The following is a 20,110-nucleotide window of genomic DNA, read 5'->3' as shown; positions in this document are numbered from 1 at the left end:
GGCACACTTGGAGAAAGGATAAGAAATGTCTAATTGAGATATTAGTATGTTCTTAAGGGATTAAGAGCAAAATTAAATCTCAATCTAAATGTTTGATCCTTAAAGAGAGTGATATGTGCCAAACAAATATTTGAGGATTGAATTCTTAATTTCAATTGGCACAAATAGAAAAGTGATAAAAGAAATGCCAAGTTGGGTTTTGGCATTCCTTCAAGAGATAAGCAATCTAGGCTTAATTTTAAGGTTTTAGCTAAGGTTTAAGGATACTTAGATAGATTATTTGGGTATATTTTATTTATGCTAAAATGTCATGACATCATGTGTTGCATTCATTTTATTTTGAAAAACATAAAAATACCATGTCATGTCATACATACATCATGTAGCTATAGCATGAAAATTGTTTATTTTGATGTATGTCATTGATCATCATGCATTATGTCAATTTCCTTGTAATTAAGGACAAAAGGCATTTATCATGAATGGTAAATATCCCAATTAGTGGGATTATACAAATGACATTCTAGATGAATGATCATAAGTCGTATAATGCCTAGATAGATATGCATGATCCCTTAGTTTAGGGTAAAATATATACATCTCACAAGAACTATAAGGTGACTTGTATGTGTTTTAATACATGTTATATACAAGTGAGATGTTAGGATGGTGAACAAAACTCAAGATGTTGATTTAGTGCATCTTGTTGAGTTTTAGGTTCATCAAACACACATAGTTATGTGTCTTCTAATCATTGGGAAAGCTAATGTACAAGTCATGTGCATTGAGCCCAAAGAACATGGTTGGATATTGGTTTTGAAAATCATTTTAAAATATTTTTGGAAAACTTTGGTGAAGACTATCTTTTGATAGTAATCATCATTGGAAAGTTAGACACAAACTAGGAGAAAACATTGAAGTTTTCAAGGGTTTTCAAATTTGTATCAATCTTTGAAAATAGGAAGTATTTTCATAGAAAACTATTTTTCCTTGATAAAGTATATCCTAAATAATATCTACATGAGTTTTCATGATTTTTAGATTTTTGTAGAATTCTTGGGGAGTTTCTGAATTTCGCTGAAATTGGATTTCAGAAAAATCAGAAACCCAATCGATCAACCAATCGATTGGATATGGTTCAATCGATCAGCCGATCGATTGGGAAGCCAATTCTCGCGAATAGAAGGGTAGTGAATCGATCAACCGATCGATTGACCCAGTCTGGATCAATCAGTCGATCGATTCAGAAGGAATTTCTGTGAGCAGTAGCTTGCGGAATCGATCAATAATGGATCGATTGAAGTGATTTCAATCGATTGAGTCCCAACTTCAATCGATTGAGAAGTCTGATTTTGGCTTGAAAAGCCTAATTTTAGCATTTCAAGTCACTTTGAGTCCCGTTAACCACTCCAAACTCCTTGGAATACATTTGGATTGGTTAAGAGAAACCAAAGTGAAGTTTAGGATAAGGTTTAGTTTCAATTCTGAATTTTGGAACCTTAAAACTTCAAGTTTTGGTTTTCAAGAGTCATTAACCATTCCTAACCCTTTGGAATATATTTGTATAGACTTAGGGGGAGTTTTCATGATGAAAAAAAGCATGGTTTGGTTAATATCGACTTAGGTGAAGTTTAGGTTGAGGTTTAGTTTCATTATTGAATTTTGAACCTCAAAACTTCGAGTTTTGATTTTCCTAATTATTTAGTAACCCCAAGTCATTGTTGGTGCAATGATAGAAGTTTGACCATGTTTTTAGGGGGAGTTACTCTTTGAAAATATAAAAATCTTTTCAAAGACCTTGGAAGGGGGTTAACCCTTCGTGATGAATTAATACTCATGATCGAGTATTGGGGAGCAATGGAAGATTAGTTATCTTCATTGCTAGGATGATAAATGCTCTCGGATGAGCATTGTGGAGTAGATTACTGCTCAAGGGGGAGCATTGGATTAATTAAGGGGATCGGAGCTTCATTGGTAAAGTGAAAAATGCTCTTAGATGAGCATTGAGAAGAAGATTACTGCTCAAGGGGGAGCATTGAATACAATGAATGGGAGTTTCATTGGGAAGTTGATGCATGCTCTAGGATGAGCATTGTGAAGTGAAGTAGAGTTCAAGGGGGAGCTTTGGCGGCAATGAAGACTATGAGATCTTCATTGTGGGGTTGTTAACAACATATGAGGTTGTAAACAACGAAGAGTTAACTCTTATAGAGAAGAGTTTGTTTTCTGGTTTTGATGTGTGACAAAGGGGGAGAATTGGAGGTTAAGTTAGGCCTTCATCTCAAGCAGGGGGAGTTTGCCCTCTAGGAAAGGGAGAGAATGAAGGAAATCTTCATTCATGCTTTATCATGGAGGTAAGGCTATGAGATTTAGCGTTGGAGTAAAGAAGATGTTAAGGCTATGAGATTTAGCCTTGGTGTAAAGAAGAGGTAAGGCTATGAGATTTAGCCTTGTGATAAAGAAGAGGTTAAGACTATGAGATTTAGCCTTGGTGTAAAGAAGAAATTAAGGCTATGAGATTTAGCCTTGGTATAAAGAAGATGTTAAGGCTATGGGATTTAGCCTAACTTAGAGGTATTGTCAAACATCAAAAAGGGGGAGATTGTTGGGGCAATTTCCCTAAGTCAAGTTTGACCAGTTTGACTAAGCTTGAGTTGAGTCAAGCTTGAGTCGGGATTTGAGTTTTGATATTTGATAATATAAGGAAATTGTTGGAGCAATTGTCCGGTTATGGAGATGGTCAAAGGGTTGACCAAGTTGATGAGAATACAAGTCAAGTAGGTCAAGGTTGACAGGAGACTTGACTGGGAAAGTTCTAACTGGATGTTAGGCATTAGGAAAGTCCTAGTGAGGAGCTAGGCAGGAGAAAGTCATGGTGAGGAGCCAGGCAACGGGAAGTCCTAGTGAGGAGCTAGGTAGGAGAAAGTCCTTGTGAGGAACCAGGCAAGTGAAAAGTCCTGGTGAGGAGCCAGGCAATTGGGAAGTCCTGGTGAGGAGCCAGGCAACGGGAAGTCCAAGTGTGATCTTGAAAAAGGTTGTAAGTCCAAGCATGTAGTCTTGGCAAGTCCTAATGTGACTTGGCAAGGAGAACTCGATAACTAGGATGAGGCCGAAGGAAGCTCTTGAAGGCAAGACGTGAAGGATGGAGAGATATCCGAGGGACGCAAGGCTGATGAAGGAGGTTAGAATGCTAGTTCGAGATTGGTCGATTGTGGTGGTATAATCTGACAACTAGGATGAGGCCAAAGGAAGCTCCTGAAGGCAAGACGTAAAGGATGAGAGATATCTAAGGGATGCAAGGCTGATGGAAGAGGCTAGAAGGCTAGTTTGAGATTGGTCGGGTATGGCCGGATGCTAGGCATGATGTACCAACAGGTCATGGATTGACCGGATGTTGGTTTTAGGGGGCTTTGGACTTGATTGGTTAAGTCCACAGGAGCTGAATCTATCAACTGATCGATTGGCTCATGCCCAATCGATCGGTTGATCGATTGGGAGAGCACCCGTGACAAAGGGTTCTCCCAATCGATCCATGGATCGATTGGGAGCCTTTGCCGATCGTACAGAAAGCCTCCCAATCGATCGACCGATTGATTGGGAATCTCCAATCGATCGGCTGATCGATTGGGAATCTCCAATCGATCGGCTGATCGATTGGGAGGTTGGATTTTCGTGCGATATCTCTGGAAATCACACGAAACACAGTGAATCGATTGGGCAATCAATTCAGGGGATTTCTAGAGAGCACAAAGGTGCTCAGGATTGATTGGCCAATCGATCCAAAGCCTCCCCAATCGATTGGGAGCAATCCAATCGATTGGGATTCTATCGTTGGCACAGATAAAGGCATTGGCGTGCGATTTCTTCGGCAGAACTTGATTTCTTTCAACACGAGCTTGCATGGGCGATTTCCACAGCTTCTCCACAGCTCTCTCCGCCAGTCTTGAAGATTCTTGGAGGCACTTCTAAGTCAAGAGGCGAGTTACGACAAGAAGAAGAAGAAGAAACAAGAGTTTCATTGTATAAAATCTTGTAAGAGTTATTTGTATTTGGCTTCCTTCTTGCTTATTGTTGTATTGTGAGCTTGTAAGGCTTCTCTGCCTTCGGTAGTTACCATAAAGGAGGATTTTCATAGTGGAGGGTGTGTGAGTGTGTGGATCCTTGGACTAGTCACCTCTTCTTGAGGTAGATACCAAGTAAATCTATGTGTTAGTGTTGTAGTGTGTTGTTTCTTGTATTTTCCACTGCACATCATCATAAGAAGCAAGCAACGACAAGCATGAGATCGCGACGAGCTATTCACCCCCTCCCTCTAGCTACATTTCGGTCCCAACAGTATGTCGGTTCCACGTTTAAGGAAGTTCTAGAAATCTTATGTCCATGTCGGCCCAGGACTCAGTCTCAATCAGCATTAAGGTCTCGTCCAGGTTTGGATAATTATGCATGCTTTGAATTTTATGTAAACATAGAGTCTCAGTCATGTTCCACTAATCATGCATGCTTAGGAATTAAGGAAATGATATATGCACATATGCATAATGTCTGTGGAATCTGATTGACTGTGGCCAAAATAAATTTATGTAAGTGATGAACTGAGGACCTACGCTCAGAAAACTTATTAAATTACTGTATAGATTAAGTTATAAATCAGGGATCTATGCCTGGGGAGCTTATCAAATTATTGTATGGGTTAAGTTATAAACCGGGGACTTACACCCGGAGAGCTTACCAAATTATTGTATGGGTTAAGTTATGAATTGGGGGCCTACACTCGAGGAGTTACCAAATTATTGTATGAGTTAAGTTATGAACCGGGGGCCTATGCCCAGGGAGCTTACCAAATTATTGTATGGGTTAAGTTATGAACCAGGGATCTACACCCGGGGAACTTATCAAATGGTTATATGGGTTAAGTTATGAACTGGGGACCTACGCTCAGAGAGCTTACCAAATTATATATGGGTCGAGTTATGAATTAGGGACCTATGCCTGGGGAGCTTGCCATTTATGTATAAGTGGGGATTTCATTCTGAGGTTTAGATCCCTATGGTGAATATTTATGAGGTTATTGTCATTGAACCGAACCCCCCTAGAATGATTATGTTCATATCATGCCAGCATTTAAGTTTAACGCTACTGAACAAGTTTATGGTATGTTATGATAGCACTTAAGTTAAACTGTGATTAGTAAAACTTACTGAATGTTATGCCATGCCAGCACTTGGGTTAAAACCATGATTAGTATAATTTACTTACGCTCATGACATGTAAGCATTTCATTTGATCTATTTGCAGTATGATCTACTTTAATACATGTGACTATGGTTTAAATGTGCTGAATCTTTAGGCTCACTATCTATGTTAATGCATGAGGTGAGATAGATGAGACAAGAGCCTCGACAATTGAGCAAGCTCGGAACGATAATAGTACAACCCGAATACCTACTAGTTTATATTCTGCTTTAATTTGAATTATTGTAATAAAAAAAAGATTCAATCCCAGTATTCATGATAAGCATGTATGAACCACTAGTTGTTTGGTTGGATAATCTAACTATATTCCTTTAAAAAAAAAAACAAATAGGCATTGATGCGGTGATGATGAGGAACCCCACCCCGCTGCCACGGTGGAGGTCAGTGGATGTTAATGGAGGTCAGAGTCATGACGGTCAACGAATGGATGGTCTTGGCCAATTGGACGAGGCATATTCTAACCGTGGGTTAATCACCGACCCACCGTCTCCGATACGGAGTAATCAAACCGATACTCAAGGAACACGCAGAAGCCTAGCTGAGCAGCTCCTCCGCTCGGCCTAGTAGCATACTCGACATCAGCTGAGCACGCGGGTAGTGAACTGCCCACCAAGCAGCTATCCTTCTCGGCCAAGCAATAGAGCATGTGGACAGTGGGCTTCCGATCGAGCGGTCATCCCGCTCGGCCTAGCAACAGGATGACACTTGGACAGGGGACTTTCAGCCGAGCGGCTATCCCGCTCAGTGCGACAGCATACGCAAGGACATCAGAGTTCTGGCCGAGTGACCATTTCGCTCGGCCAAGCAATAGACACGGCGGGATATCCTTTGACATCCTTTTGGGAGCTAGTGCCGTTGACAGGCGGCATGGTTAGATAGAGGATCATACGTCGGAAGCTTCCACTATCACTTCAGAGATATGCTCGGCCCGTTAAGGTACTGTGTCAGGGACACTTTACTAACATGTCTTTTCAGGGAAATCTTGGGATAACGTTCTCGCTTTAAGAAGTGAGCACACATACTACAAAAGCCCTATATAAAGGGGGGGTCTAGGCATTAACGGAGGTATGTTTTTCTCGTGATTTCTACTGTTGCACTACAGTTCTTATTTCTTACTTCGCCAGAGACTGACTTGAGCGTCGGAAGGCCATTGCCAGGGACCCCTTCCCTGGCTCGACACTGATGCTGCTTGTGTTGCAGGCGGGAGCGAAGTCAACCGAAGGCCAGCAAGAGTGCCACATCCCCAGCATCCGTCTCTCCGACTTTTGGACAGGATCATATTTGGCACCATCTGTGGGAACGTCACATGAATCCGAGCCGAAGAAATGGAAGATGCTAGACGATTAACCAACTTGACACTCAGTCAAGAGGAGTTGGAGATGCTCGCACAGGCACAGGCAGCAAAAATGATGGAGCAACAACAACAGGCGATAGCCGATCGGCCAGCACTACAACTGGAAACCTTAGCGGCCGATAGGCGAGCGAGGCAAGAAAACCGAGCCGAGCAACTGTCCGTATGGTGGCAGAACCGAAGGCCAATTGACACCTAAGGGGAAGTGCCGCCCGCACCGATCCCCTTCCATCGGGCTCTGTTCCAGACACCCTCGGAGATAGCCTAAGAGCATCAAGAGCGGGGATCATCTTCTGACGATGCACTCGTTCGGGACACGCGGAAAGGAAAAGTGGCTTGAAACACCACATCCCCCGAATAGATTAACAGGTAGTTCTCAGAGGAGATCTTACAAGACCCTCTGTCTTGGCACTACATCCCGTTGGCGATCGGGACGTACAGCGGGATGACAGACCTAGATAATCATCTAGATCGGTTCGACAATGAGGATACGCTGCACCAGTACACGGGTGGAGTAAAGTGCAGAGTCTTTCTCACGACTCTCTTTGGATCGACGCAACGCTGGTTCAGAAGACTGTCGGACGGCTCGATATGAAGCTTCAAAGACTTCCGAGCCGCCTTCCAGCACTACTTCGCCAGCAACCAACGCTACCAGAAGACAAGCGTCAGCCTCTTCGCCCTGAAACAAGGGCCCAAGGAAGCGCTCCGAGCGTACATCTAGCACTTCAACCAAATGGCCATGGACATCCCCTCGGTCTCATCCGAGACCATGATAAATACCTTCACACAGTGGCTCGCCGAAGGGGACTTCTTTCAGTCACTCATCAGGAAGCTGCCCCGGGACTTCGACCACATGCTAAAAAAGGCCAACGAATACATCAACATAGAAGAGGCCCAGACGACCAGAAGAAAGGAGGCGTCGACTGAGTATTCAACACCGACTGAGCGTCGATCGGCTAGTAGTCATCTGCCGCCCAAGGGGACGAGGGCTGAAGGAGCACGGTTGCACCAAGAGACCAGGGCGCACGCCGTACAACATGTGGCGTCCGATCGACCCAAGGCGTCGAAAGGAAAGGTATGGACACCTATGTTTTGTTCATTCCACCAGTCAGCGACACACAACACGTGGGACTGCCTAGGACTGATGCCAATCGTCAGCCGACTGGCCCCCAGGTGATACTGCCACCGCTCCCCATCTCTTGATCGACGAGGTCGTCGCCGCTCGACCATGCGACGAAAAGAAAGAAGGGAGCCCGAGCGCCATCACCATCAGCGGAGGGAGGAAACCAATCCCTCCAGGACCCCGGCTGAGCGAAATAGGCTGTCGGCCCGGGAAGAGAAAAATAGGAACAACGCTTCTCGGGGAGAAATAGGCATGATCGCAGGAGGGTCGACCGACAGTGACTTCAACCGGGCCAGAAAGTTGTACGCTCGGCGGTTGGAGATCCATGCCGTAGGATGAAGCAAGGAGAAGGCCGAAGGGCCTCAGATCATCTTCGGCCCCAACGATCTGGAAGGGGTAAAAATCCCTCATGATGATGCTTTGATCATCCAAGCGGTGATCACCAACTACACCATTCACCGGACCTTCGTCGACATGGGAAGTTTGGTGAATATCATTTTTAAGAAGGCGTTTGATTAGCTGTAGATCCATCGCAGCGAACTGCTGCCCATAGCAATCTCGCTCTACATGTTCACGGGCAATGAAGTCTTTCTGATCGACCAGGCAAGATTAGCTATCTCGCTGGGAGAGGAGCCGTTGAGGAGCACCCGGACCACCAACTTCATAGTTGTGGATGTACCATTGGCCTACAACGTCATTTTGGGCCGACCGACCCTCAACAAATTCCGGACGGCATTATCCATTTACTGCCAAAAGATAAAGTTCTCAGTGGACGACCAGGTGGGCGAGGTCAAGGGTGACTAACTGGGCGCTCAGTGCTGCTACGTGGAGATGGTCAAAGCTGAGGCCAAAGCAGCTCGGAAGACTCCATGGCTAGAGGTAAATGCTATTACCGAGAAACCTCCCACCTTTGTATATGAAGAAAAGGAGGAGGTGCAGATCCACCCAAGCTGATCCGAAGCTACGACCTTCGTGGCTGCCGACCTGGAGGAGAAGAAGAAGGCAGAGCTGATCGTCCGCCTCAAGGAGAATCATGATGTGTTCGCTTGGTTGACACATGAGTTGCCCGACATCTCCCCAAGCATGGCCCAGCACGAGCTTCACGTCTAACTGGATGCTCGGCCGATCAAACAAAGAAAAAGGGATTTCAGTGCAGAGCAGAATGTGATCATCCGGGCGGAAATAGAAAAGCTATTGGAGGCCGATCACATTAGGGAAGTCCAATTCCCAAGATGGCTAGCCAATGTGGTGTTAGTCTCCAAGCTAGGCAACAAATTGCGGGTCTGCATCGACTTTCGCGACTTAAACAAGGCATGCCAGAAGGACTTCTATCCGCTGCCTAGAATAGATCAACTGGTGGACTCGACGGCGGACTGCGAGCTGATCTGCATGCTCGATATATATCAAGGATACCATCAAGTGCTGCTCGCCCACGAGGATCAAGAGAAGGTCAGATTCATCATGGCTGATAGAACATACTACTACAATGTCATGCCGTTCGGACTGAAGAACACTAGAGTTACCTACCAGAGGCTAATGACTAAAGTATTCTGATGGTAGATCAGTCGTAATATGGAGGTATACGTCGATGACATACTCATCAAATCCCTCCGAGCTGCTGACCTATGCGCAGATATCAATGAAACCTGCCGAACGCTAAGGGCATATGGAATAAAGCTGAACCCGAGAAAGTATTTGTTCGGCGCAAAGAGTGGTCGCTTCCTAGGCTACATCATCACCGAGAGGGCATTGAAGACAATCCCAGCAATGTCCACGCTTTGCAGAACATGCCTCTATCTCAGAATTTGAAGGAAGCCCAAAGGTTGACCGATCGGATCACGACGTTGTCTCGGTTCATATCCAAGTCGTCTGATCGGTGCTTGCCATTGTTCAGGATATTGCGTTGAGCTACAAAATTCCAATGGGACGCCAAGTGTGACCGGACTCTAGAGGAGCTGAAGGAGTATCTGAGCTCACTACTTGTGTTAGCCAAGCCAGTCACGGGTGAGCCACTCTAGATATATTTATCATCCAACGAACATGCCGTTGGATTGGCTCTGGTCAGGCAGAATAGCTAGGATCAGCAACCTGTATATTTTCTGAGTCATATATTGAAAGATGTTGAATCGCGCTACACGGGCCTAGAAAAGTTGGCCTATGCACTGGTACTCGCCGTGCGGAGGCTTCACCCATACTTCCTTGCGCACTCAATAATAGTGATGACCAACAGTGCTTTCGGGAGGGTTCTCCTCAATCCTGAGGCGTCTGGATGACTGATCAAGTGGATGACCGAACTTAGCGAGTTCGACATCCAATATCAACCTCGAGCGGTGATCAAGGCTCAAGCCCTGGCAGATTTTGTCATAAAAGTCCAGAGTGATGAGCCGGCGGTGACATGGAAGATATATATGGATGACTCGTCCACTCGGCAGGGCAGCGGGATCGGCTTAATCCTCATCTCACCTCAGGAAGATCGGATGCAGCTATTCGTCTGGCTGGACTACCGAGCTACTAACAACGAAGCAGAGTATGAGGCATTGATAGTTGGTTTGCAATCAGCTCGGCACGTAGGAGCGGATAGAGTCCTCATTTACTCAGATTCCCAGCTCGCCGCCCAGCAACTATCCGGGACATTTGAAATAAGAAGCACACGACTAAGGCTCTATGCAGAGGCTTTTGGAAAGCTGAAGGCTAACTTCCAAGAAGTAGTTATACAGAAGATCCCCCGATCGGAGAACCAAGTGGTGGATGAGCTAGCAAAGCTGGCCAGTTCGTTAACATTGATCATTATAGGTTAGCCAATCGAGCAAGTCTCATTGGTGGTCCACATCGACCGTATGGAGGGAATTACGTTCCCGTACGACTGGAGGACGACCCTGACAGAGTTCTTACGTTCAGGAACTGTACCTACCGATCCGGAGGATGCCTGTTTGATAAAGAAGAGGGTCGATCGGTTCACATTGATCGGCGACTAGCTCTATAAGAAAGCCTTCTCCCAACCCCTACTCAAATGCGTCAGACCAGAAGACGTCGATTACATCCTGAATGAGGTGCACCAAGGCTCTTGTGAAGGTCATTCGGGCGGCCGCGCATTGGCCCGAAAAATACTTTTGGCTGGATACTTTTGGCCGACCCTCCAAGAGGATGCCGCTCGGACGATGGAAACCTGCCTGTCTTGCTAGAAGTACCATAACATGCCGCACCGACCGACCAAGGAGATGAAAGCGTCCACGGTATCATGCCCATTCGACTAATAGGGCATGGACATCGCGGGGCCTTTCCCTATGGCAACCGGTCAGCGAAAGTTTCTACTAGTGGCGGTGGACTACTTCTCAAAGTGGGTAGAGGTCGAGCCGTTTGCAAGAATCACCGAGTGGATGGTCACTAAATTTATTTGGCAGAACATTATCTGCCGGTTCGAAATCCCGCGCCGACTAGTGTTCGACAATGGGAGGCAGTTCGTCGGTCGAGAGCTCAGAGAATGGTGTGAAGGCTATGGCATCCAAAAATCCTTCACCTCGGTGGCTTACTCTCGAGGCAATGGGCAAGTGAAAGTTGTCAATCGGGATATCCTCAGAGTCTTGCGCACTCAGCTCGACCACATGGGAGGCAGCTGGGTCGACGAGCTCCCCGGTGTGCTATGGGCTCTCCGCACGACTCCGAAAGAGGCAACCAGCATAACCTCATTTCAGTTGGTATACGATGGCGAAGCAGTTGCCCCCATGGAGGTCGGGGTAAAATCTGATTGGATGTAGTATTACGACGAAGGAAACGCCGAACGGAGGTTGATGGAGCTCGACTTGGTGGATGAAGCAAGGGCAAAAGCCACTGTTCAGATAACAACCTACCGGCAGCGCATGAAGCAGAATTACAATTGATGGGTGATCTAGAGGTCCTTCCAGGTCGGCGACCTTGTTTAGAAGACAGTGAAGCCGGTCGGCGACGTTACCAAGCTCGAGGCACCATGAGTGGGACCGTTCAAGGTCACGTGGAAGCTCCGTTCGGGCGCCTACTATTTGGAGGACGAAGAAGGGAGGTAGCTCGAGAGGCCCTGGAGCGCGAACCATCTTCAACCCTAGAGGGTTGTATGAGAGGTGCACAAGTGAATCCTGTATTTCGTAGCTGTTGTATGTTTGCTGAATGCAGGGAAAAGTTTGAATAAAAAAGCAAAGGCCTCTTTAAGTGCATCTCCATCGACGGTTAAGCGGCGACCTTAAACCCGGGTGCAACTGCATACAAACTGTCGGTCGGCGATGTTAAACGCGTGTCCCCAACAACCGTCGAGCGACGACATTAAACGCGGGTCTACAATAAACTGTTGAGCGACGACGTTAAGCGCGTGCCCCAACAACTATCGAGCGGCGACGTTAAACGCGGGTCTACAACAAACCGTCGAACGACGACATTAAACGCATGCCCCCCAACAACCATTGAGCAATTACGTTAAACGTCGGTCTACAACAAATTATCGAGCGATGACGTTAAACTCACATCTCCATCAACGGTCGAGCGGCGACCCTAAAACCTCGTCTCCATCGACAATCGAGTGGTGACCTTAAACTCTCATCTCCATCGACGGTTGAGCGGCGACCTTAAACCCTCATCTCCATCAATGGTCGAGCGGCGACCTTAAACCCTCACCTCCATCAACGGTTGAGCGACAATCTTAAACGCGAGTCTCCGACAAATCATCGAGCGGCGACGTTAAACGAGGGTCTACCTCAAATCGTCGAGCGACGACATTAAACTCAAATCTTCATCAAATAGCCAAGCGACAATGATAGACCCGAGTCTACGAGGGTTGTCGAATGACTTGCAGATGAACGACTCGTTTTGGAGAATGTACCAAAATACTTCAAGCTCCGCGACTTAAAAAGAAAGGCGAATCGAGCAGACACGCATACAAACCACTGTTGAGCGGAGGGGTTATGGGACTACAATACGACCAAATACCAAAAAGCAAACACGATAAGAAAAAGCCTTACCGAACGACCAGGCATGCATTTAAACTTCAGAATTTACAAAGGGGAGATTACAAAGATAGCGCCCTCAGCCTCACTCTAGATAATCTAGCATGTCATCGGGCAGCGCGGCTGTCAGCTTGTCCCGGCTTATGACCTTAGTGGTCACAGCGGCCGGCAGGTGGCCCCCCTCGCGAAGCTGACCGATCGTCCCTTTGATCGCCTAGTCAAACAGTCGAAGGGCCCGATCGGTGAATTTGTCGTAGAATGCGTCCGAACAGAGGTAGGCTTACTTCATGGTTTCTAACCTACTCCCTTCGGCATCCTGGTAAATCCGCAACGCCTCGCGGGATCCCTCTAGCTCATCCCTGACGGCGGCTAGCGCGACATCCTTGGAGACAATTTGATCATAGAGGCACTTTTCTTCGACCGAGCGGCTATTCCGCTTGGCCACCAAAAAATCTTCAGCTTCCTTGAGCTTCTGGGCCAGGCCCCGGGCCTACTTGTTCTTTAATTCAAGGTCGTCAATGGCCCGTTGCTTCCTGGCAGTGGTCGACTCTATCTTCTTGTCGAAGGTGGTGACCTATTTGTTGAGCCGAGCCAGCATCACCTCCTGATCTATAGATTTTTTCTGCTCAGCTTCCAGAAGTTTATTACTGTTCTCCAGGTCGGCCTTTAGCTTCTCGACCTCAGAGATCGATGAGCCTTGGGAGGAGGAAGTGCCGCTCGAGACTTTGAGCTTCTTGAACTCATCCTCCAAGAATGCGAGCCTGTGACACATGGTCAGGCTCTCCACCTAGTACTGTGGGTGAACGGGAAAAGGTTATAGCCAAATGGAGGTAAGCCATGAGTTTGCATTAAAAAACTTACTCCGGTGGCCATTTGGGCATGGTTGTTGGCCAGGGCGCCTGGAGGTAGTATCGTCGCACGGGCAAGTGCATCTTCCCAGACTTCGACGAGCAGCCCCAGGATGATGATCTGGTGTTCGGGGGTTTGAGATTGGGCGCTCAGCTCGCTATAGTCCTCCGTTGGCAGATGGAGGATCGCCGTTACAGAGCATCTACCGCTCGGGGTCGAGTGAGCTGAGGTCTCCCGACTGGAGGTTGGTAGGATGCCAGACCGCTTAACCTTGGGGGGTTTAGGTGGTGGCGGCATGAAGGCCACGGGCGATGTGGCGATGGTCCCCTGCGGTCGCTCGGTCAGGGAGGGCGTCCAATCGGACGATGAAGCCTCCACAATTTCTGGGAGCAGAGTCAGAGTTGAAGTTCCAACCCTCTCGGCCGGTTGCACGCCCGAGGTAGTAGAACGTGAAGATGGCTCCGCTCGGCGCCTCTTGCTCCTGGTCAGGGGCACGTCAGAGGAGGCCAAGCCCGATGGTTCCTCGACGGGAATGACGGGGTGCAGCTTTTCCGGAGGCTGTGAGCCTGGGGTGGCTCCTCCACTCGGCGCATGGCTGGCCTCGCCTTCGCCCACTTCCATGGGCGCCTCCTCACTCAGCCCGAGCAGATCTTCATGTGAGCCGACCGGTTGTAGACCTCGGCTCGTCAGCTCTTCGGTAGCCGACGCCTCGATCGCGCTGTCCATAAGCTTCACCTTGCCGGCCATCCGTGCTCGCATCATGACTTCGGCTGCAGGAGAAAAACAAAAATCAGTTAGCATCAAAGGGAAAGGGTAAAGTAGTTGCATACCTCGGCTGGTCGGGAGCTGGGTGCGGATCAGACTGAGGCCAAAAATGTAGAGAACACCCTCAAGCAGCAACTTGTGGATGTCATACTTCTTACCGGTCAGCATCGTCGCAATATTCAGATAGTTTGATCGACTTTTATAGCTTTTTAGTGGGGGTTGAGGTGCCACTTTGAGCTATCAGCGGGTCGAGAATTTCGGCCACTTGGGAAGACACATGAAAAATAAGTACTCCCGACAATGTTTATTGGAAGTTGATATTTTATCCGAAAGTACTAAACCGACCCTAGACTAGAAGAGGAAGGTCCCCGGCACAGACAACTTCGGGTAATAAAAATAATGGAAGACCAGAGGCGTAAGAGGGATGTCGTGCAACCGAAACAAGACGACGACACCACACAGAAGATGAAAGGAGTTCAGCATGAGTTGAGTAAGAGAGATGCAGAATTATTTACAAATTGTGATGATGAAAGGATGGATAGGGAACCACAGACCGACAGTGAAATGACCCCTAAACAGATAGATGTATCCGGTCTGCGAGATATTTGGCCAATCGGACGAAGAAGGGAGAATGATCTCGTGGTTAGATGGAATTTCGAAGACATTTCTAAGGTCCTCAGCATCACCCTCATCAAACCTAGACTCCATGGTGGTGTACCAGAGTCTAGGGATGGGAGCTGATGGCTGCGAAGAGCTTGTCATCTTGAAAATAAAGAAAAAGGGGGGCAGTCGGGAGGCAGAAATACAATTAATGGGAAAAAGGTAACTGGGGATTTCACCGGAACCAAAAAATGAGTCAACTGCTTAAAAATGAATGTGAGGGGAAGATAGCTTACTGGGAAAAGGAGGGGTCGCCGGAAAAGGGGGATGTAGGATCGCCGGAGAGCAAAGCACGCAGGAGCACAGAGGTCGTCGGAAACACAACAAAAAAAGATTGGAGAAGGCGGCGATGCAGCGGGCTCATATACCCCAGGCTTGGCTGACCGGAGCCGTCCGATCTAGGTTGCAGAAACCTAAGACGACATCTCGCCATTGAATTCAAACCGCCAAGCATCGTAATCAATTCCTGTCACGTTAGGCGTGCGGCGACGGTGGCTGTGACACATGGCATGCTACCATGGGTCAGCAGTTAATACATGCGTGGGAACTTAGTCTACCTTAATGAGAGGGGATTTGCACGATTCCCAAGAAATCAAGGTGACGTCAGCATAGCCCGCGCTCACTCGAGACAACCCGAGGAAAAAGTTCTACAGGTGCAAAACTTTGTCCGCCCGATCGGATCGAGGGAGCGTGCTTGTGATCGAGCGACAAGCTTCAAAAGGTTGATCGACGAGGATCAGGCCTATCCTAATCAGAGTCCATACAGTGGTGAAGGTCGATCGGGAGGGAATCTACTCACACAATGGTTCAGTCAGTTGGACTACAATCTCCTTCAACTAGACTTGAATGGGAGGCTTGTGATGCAGTGATGATGAGGGGCCTCACCCCGCTGCTACGATGGAGGTCAGAGTCAAGACGGTCAATGGATGGACAGTCTTGGCTAGTTGGACGAGGCATATTTTGACCGTGGGTTAAGCACTGACCCACCGTCTCTGATACAGAGTAATCAAACCAACGTTCAAGGGATGTGCAGAAGCCGAGCCGAGCGGCTCCTCCGCTCGGCCTAGTGGCAGACTAAACATCAGTTGAGCACGCGGACAGTGAACTGTTCACCGAGCGGCTATCTCGCTCGGCCAAGCAATAGAGCATGTGGACAGTGGGCTTCCGATCAAGCGGCCATCTCGCTCGGCCCAGCAACAGGATGACACTTGGATAGGGGACTTTCAGCCGAGCGGCTATCCCGCTCGGTGCGGCAGCAGATGCAAGGACATCAGAGTCCTGGCCGAGCGGCCATTCCGCTCAGCCAATCAATAGACATGGCGGGATATCTTTCGACATCCTTTTGGGAGCTAGTGCCGCTGACAGGCGGCATGGTTAGACAGAGGATCATATGACGGAAGTTTCCATTGTCACTTCAGAGATATGCTCAGCCCATTAAGGTACTATGTCAGAGACACTTTACTGACATGTCTCTTCAGGGAAAGCTTGGGATAACATGCTCGCTTTAAGAAGCGTGCACACACGCTACAGGAGCCCTATATAAAGGGAGGTCCAGGCATCGACGGAGGTATGCTTTTCTTGCCATTTCTACTGTTGCGTTATAGTTCTCTTTTCTTACTTCGCTGGAGACTGACTTGAGCGTCGGATAGCCATCGCCGGGGACCCCTTCCCTGGCTCGGCACTAACGTTTCCTTTGTTGTAGGCGGGAGTGAAGTCCACCGGAGGTCAGCAAGAGCTCCACATCCCCAGCATACATCTCCCCGACTTTCGGACAGGATCAGACATGATTTGTTTAACAATAATTAAGGGTTCTTTCACAAAGTGCTCCTTGTCCTTTTGTATCGCAAGGCCGATATCTTTTGACTTCTCCTTTATCTTGGGTGTCACTGTAGTCTTATTCTTGACTAATATTAGACACTTTCTCTTATAGCATCCATTCTCTATACATTCAAAGCATATGATATGATTTTTATTTTTACAAATTGAAATAGTTCTACCTTCATGATTTGTGCTCATAGAGGTTGCACATTCTTCTTCATTTGATCCAAAGGTAGAGACATCCTCTTGGTCCAATGTTAATAGCCTCTCTCCCTTCAATCCTTGAGGTGAATGTTTTTTTAATTTCCTCCTCGGATGTTGAATGTCTCTCAACCTTCGAAACCTCATGTACTTAAAACAAAGAGTTTCTCTCTTTGCTTTTTTCGTATTGAGGTTGGATCTTCATGGACCTTGGCCAACTTACTTCATAACTAACTTGCATTCTTGAATTCACCTATCTTACACAAAATATTATTTGGTACCAAATTTACTAGAATTTTGGTTACCTTGTCATTTATCTCAGATTTTTGAATTTGTTCTTTGATTTATTTTTTTCCTTGAGAAGTTTTCCTTTGTTATCCGTTAGGGCTTCAAATTCCTTCATTAGAATAGACCATTGCTCTATATTTATCATGAAGAAATTCTTGACCCTTGATTTACAAAGATTGAATCCTCCTAATATGAAAGGTAGAGGTGCCTAGATGTCATATCTAAATCCATCTCCGAGATCCATTTTCAAACTTGAGCTCCCTTGATGATTTGTCCTTTGACTTGTTGAAATTATGGCTCAAACTTTCAACTTCTTCTTTCTCTAGCTCTCTGCTCTTTTGGGCAATTAGTCTAACGAAGAGCAACATCGCTTTGATATCACTTGTTAGAACACATATGAGTTAAAGGGGGTGAATAGCTCACTTCGTTTCTTTGAACTTGAAGTAAAGACTTTATAATGGTAATGCCTTTAATTTTATTTGGTATCCACCTCCTTGAGGTGACTAATCCAAAAGCTCACTCCTCACTCATAGCTTCACTATAAAAATCTCTTTCCCGGAGGCGGAGAAACCTCACACAATATCGAACATGAGAAATACAATAAGAAAATAAGAACATAAATATAAAATACAATTGAGAACGACTTTAGGGTTTACAATGAGGAACCTTGCATTGTTTGCTCTTTTCTTGCTTTGGATTGCCTCTTGGTAGATGGGAATGCAACAACATTTTGCTCCAAAACTCCCAAGAACCAATGTTAGCTTTCATGTAATCCAAACCTTCACGAAAACCCCTTCTAGGGATGACTTATTCTTCATAATCAATTGATTTTATCCTCAATCGATTGTCACATCAGATCGAACGTTCAAAACTTGCATAATAACTCTTTTTCACATGTCTAATCAATTAATGAGTTATATCAATCAATTACCATATTCCAATCTATTAAGTCAATCAATTCTGAAGATTCTATTTGTGAGAGAAAAAGCTACCCAATCGATTCCTTCACTTTCTATTCTCTTAAAAAAAAAAGGCCCCAATCGATTGTCCTAATCGATTGGTGAAGCCTAAATCGATTGCCTTAATCAATTCAGAACCTTTTTGTACGTGAAGAAAAATAACCTAATTAATTGCTCCAATCGATTCCTAATCTTGATTTTTGCGAAACCCTCTCCCAATTCATTGCCGATCCTTGCCAATCGATTAGCTTTGCTCAATCGATTAAGCCAATATATTAGAGTAGCAAAATTTGAACTTTTGGGTTTAGACTTTGTCAATCGATTGGTGAATCCCATCATTTGATTGCTAACCCTAATTTCAACCTTTTCAAGACTAAAATCATACCTTACCTGATATCTAGTTGAACTCAACCTACCAAGACTTCCATTTCCCAACATCCTAATCATCTGTGACCTTCTCTTACCTAGCATCCGATCAACCTTGTCATGCTAGGGCTTCTTCACTAAGTGTTCAACCCTCCTTGACCCACTTAGGCTTTTCCTTATCAACTTCTCGTTGGATTTTCGATTACCAAGTGTCCAGTCAACCCTTGACCCACTTGGACTTTCTCATCAAGTATCCGGTTTTCCTTAACCTACTTAGATTTTCCACTTGTCAACCTTCCCATTGGACTTTTCTTGCCTAACTTCTAGATATGACTAGTCACTCGGTATACTTCTCACCTTTGTCTATCCTCTAGTTCGGATTTCTCTTGCCTAACATCCAGTTAGAACTAGTCACTCAATAGACTTCTCACCCTTGTCTATCCTCTAATTAGGGCGTCCCTTGTCTAACCTCAATTAGGATTTTCCGTTACCTAACTTCCAATTATAGTTTTCCCTTGTCTAATCTTAGTTAGGATTTTCCTTTCCTAACCGTTAGTTAAAACTTTCTCAGTCAAGTATTCAATCATCTTTTAACCTACTTAACTTCTCTTTCATATATTGTCAAATATCGAAACTCAAGCTCGAGTCAATCAGAGTTTAGTCAACTTTGTCAACCTTGACCCGAGGACAATTGCACCAACAATATCATACTGATATATACCGTACATACCAATATTAATGGTATATCAAAATTTTTGATATGGTATTATACAATTTCAAACTTTTCGATATCGATGTCAGTATGAGATTTAATATTTTTTGATATTTTAGTATATATAAAAATACTGAACAAATTAGTGGGTAATTACATTTTTTTTCTAGTCATACTTCTCTTTATCATTTTGTTGTTTATGATTCTTTCATTAAGATGATTTCTTTCATATTAAAATTTTGATATACCAAAATTTTTAGAATGAATGGTATGAAATTTATACCATTATGAAAATTCGATATATCAAAGTTTAGGTATATCAAATTTTAGGTACAGTATTAGTAAATATTTTTCTTATATCAAAATTTTTGGTATGGTATATAATTTTATATGAAAACTTTGATATATCATATAGAATCAAACAGTCCAAACCTAACAATTTCCATATAAAAAAATTAAGCAATATATATATATATATATATATATATATATATAATTTATTAATCCTTATCCTTATAAACCTTAGTTCACAAAATTTATTAAGCAACATTAGACCTTTACATGTTAAGGATTTTTCTTAAACATTTTAGACTTTCACCTTCTTCTTCCTTAGAAAATCTTTCTTTAACATTTTTTTTCTTCTCCTTTCCCTCTCTAACACTTCTCTTTTTCATCATCCGTGTTCTCAAATAGACACAAGTTAAGATACAAGTTAAGCCCCTCCATTCTTTACTAAGTTAAGAAGATCTAAAGTCGAAGAATGAAAGATTAGACTCCATATTATCAAGAATAAAA

General features: G+C 45.2%; 1 protein-coding gene across 1 annotated transcript; it reads left to right on the top strand.

The window, feature by feature from the left end:
- Positions 1-10,987: 10,987 nt before the first annotated feature.
- LOC122014102 (uncharacterized protein K02A2.6-like) lies at positions 10,988-11,944 on the top strand. The gene is made up of 2 exons (XM_042570287.1): positions 10,988-11,336; positions 11,874-11,944. The coding sequence occupies exons 1-2, from the start codon at positions 10,988-10,990 to the stop codon at positions 11,942-11,944; spliced, it is 420 nt and encodes a 139-aa protein (XP_042426221.1).
- Positions 11,945-20,110: the final 8,166 nt, after the last annotated feature.

The sequence above is a fragment of the Zingiber officinale genome, chromosome 8B (assembly GCF_018446385.1).
Source record: "Zingiber officinale cultivar Zhangliang chromosome 8B, Zo_v1.1, whole genome shotgun sequence".
Lineage (NCBI taxonomy): Eukaryota > Viridiplantae > Streptophyta > Magnoliopsida > Zingiberales > Zingiberaceae > Zingiber > Zingiber officinale.
The sequence above is the reverse complement of the archived record's forward strand: the minus strand, read 5'-3'. Positions and strand labels throughout refer to the sequence as shown.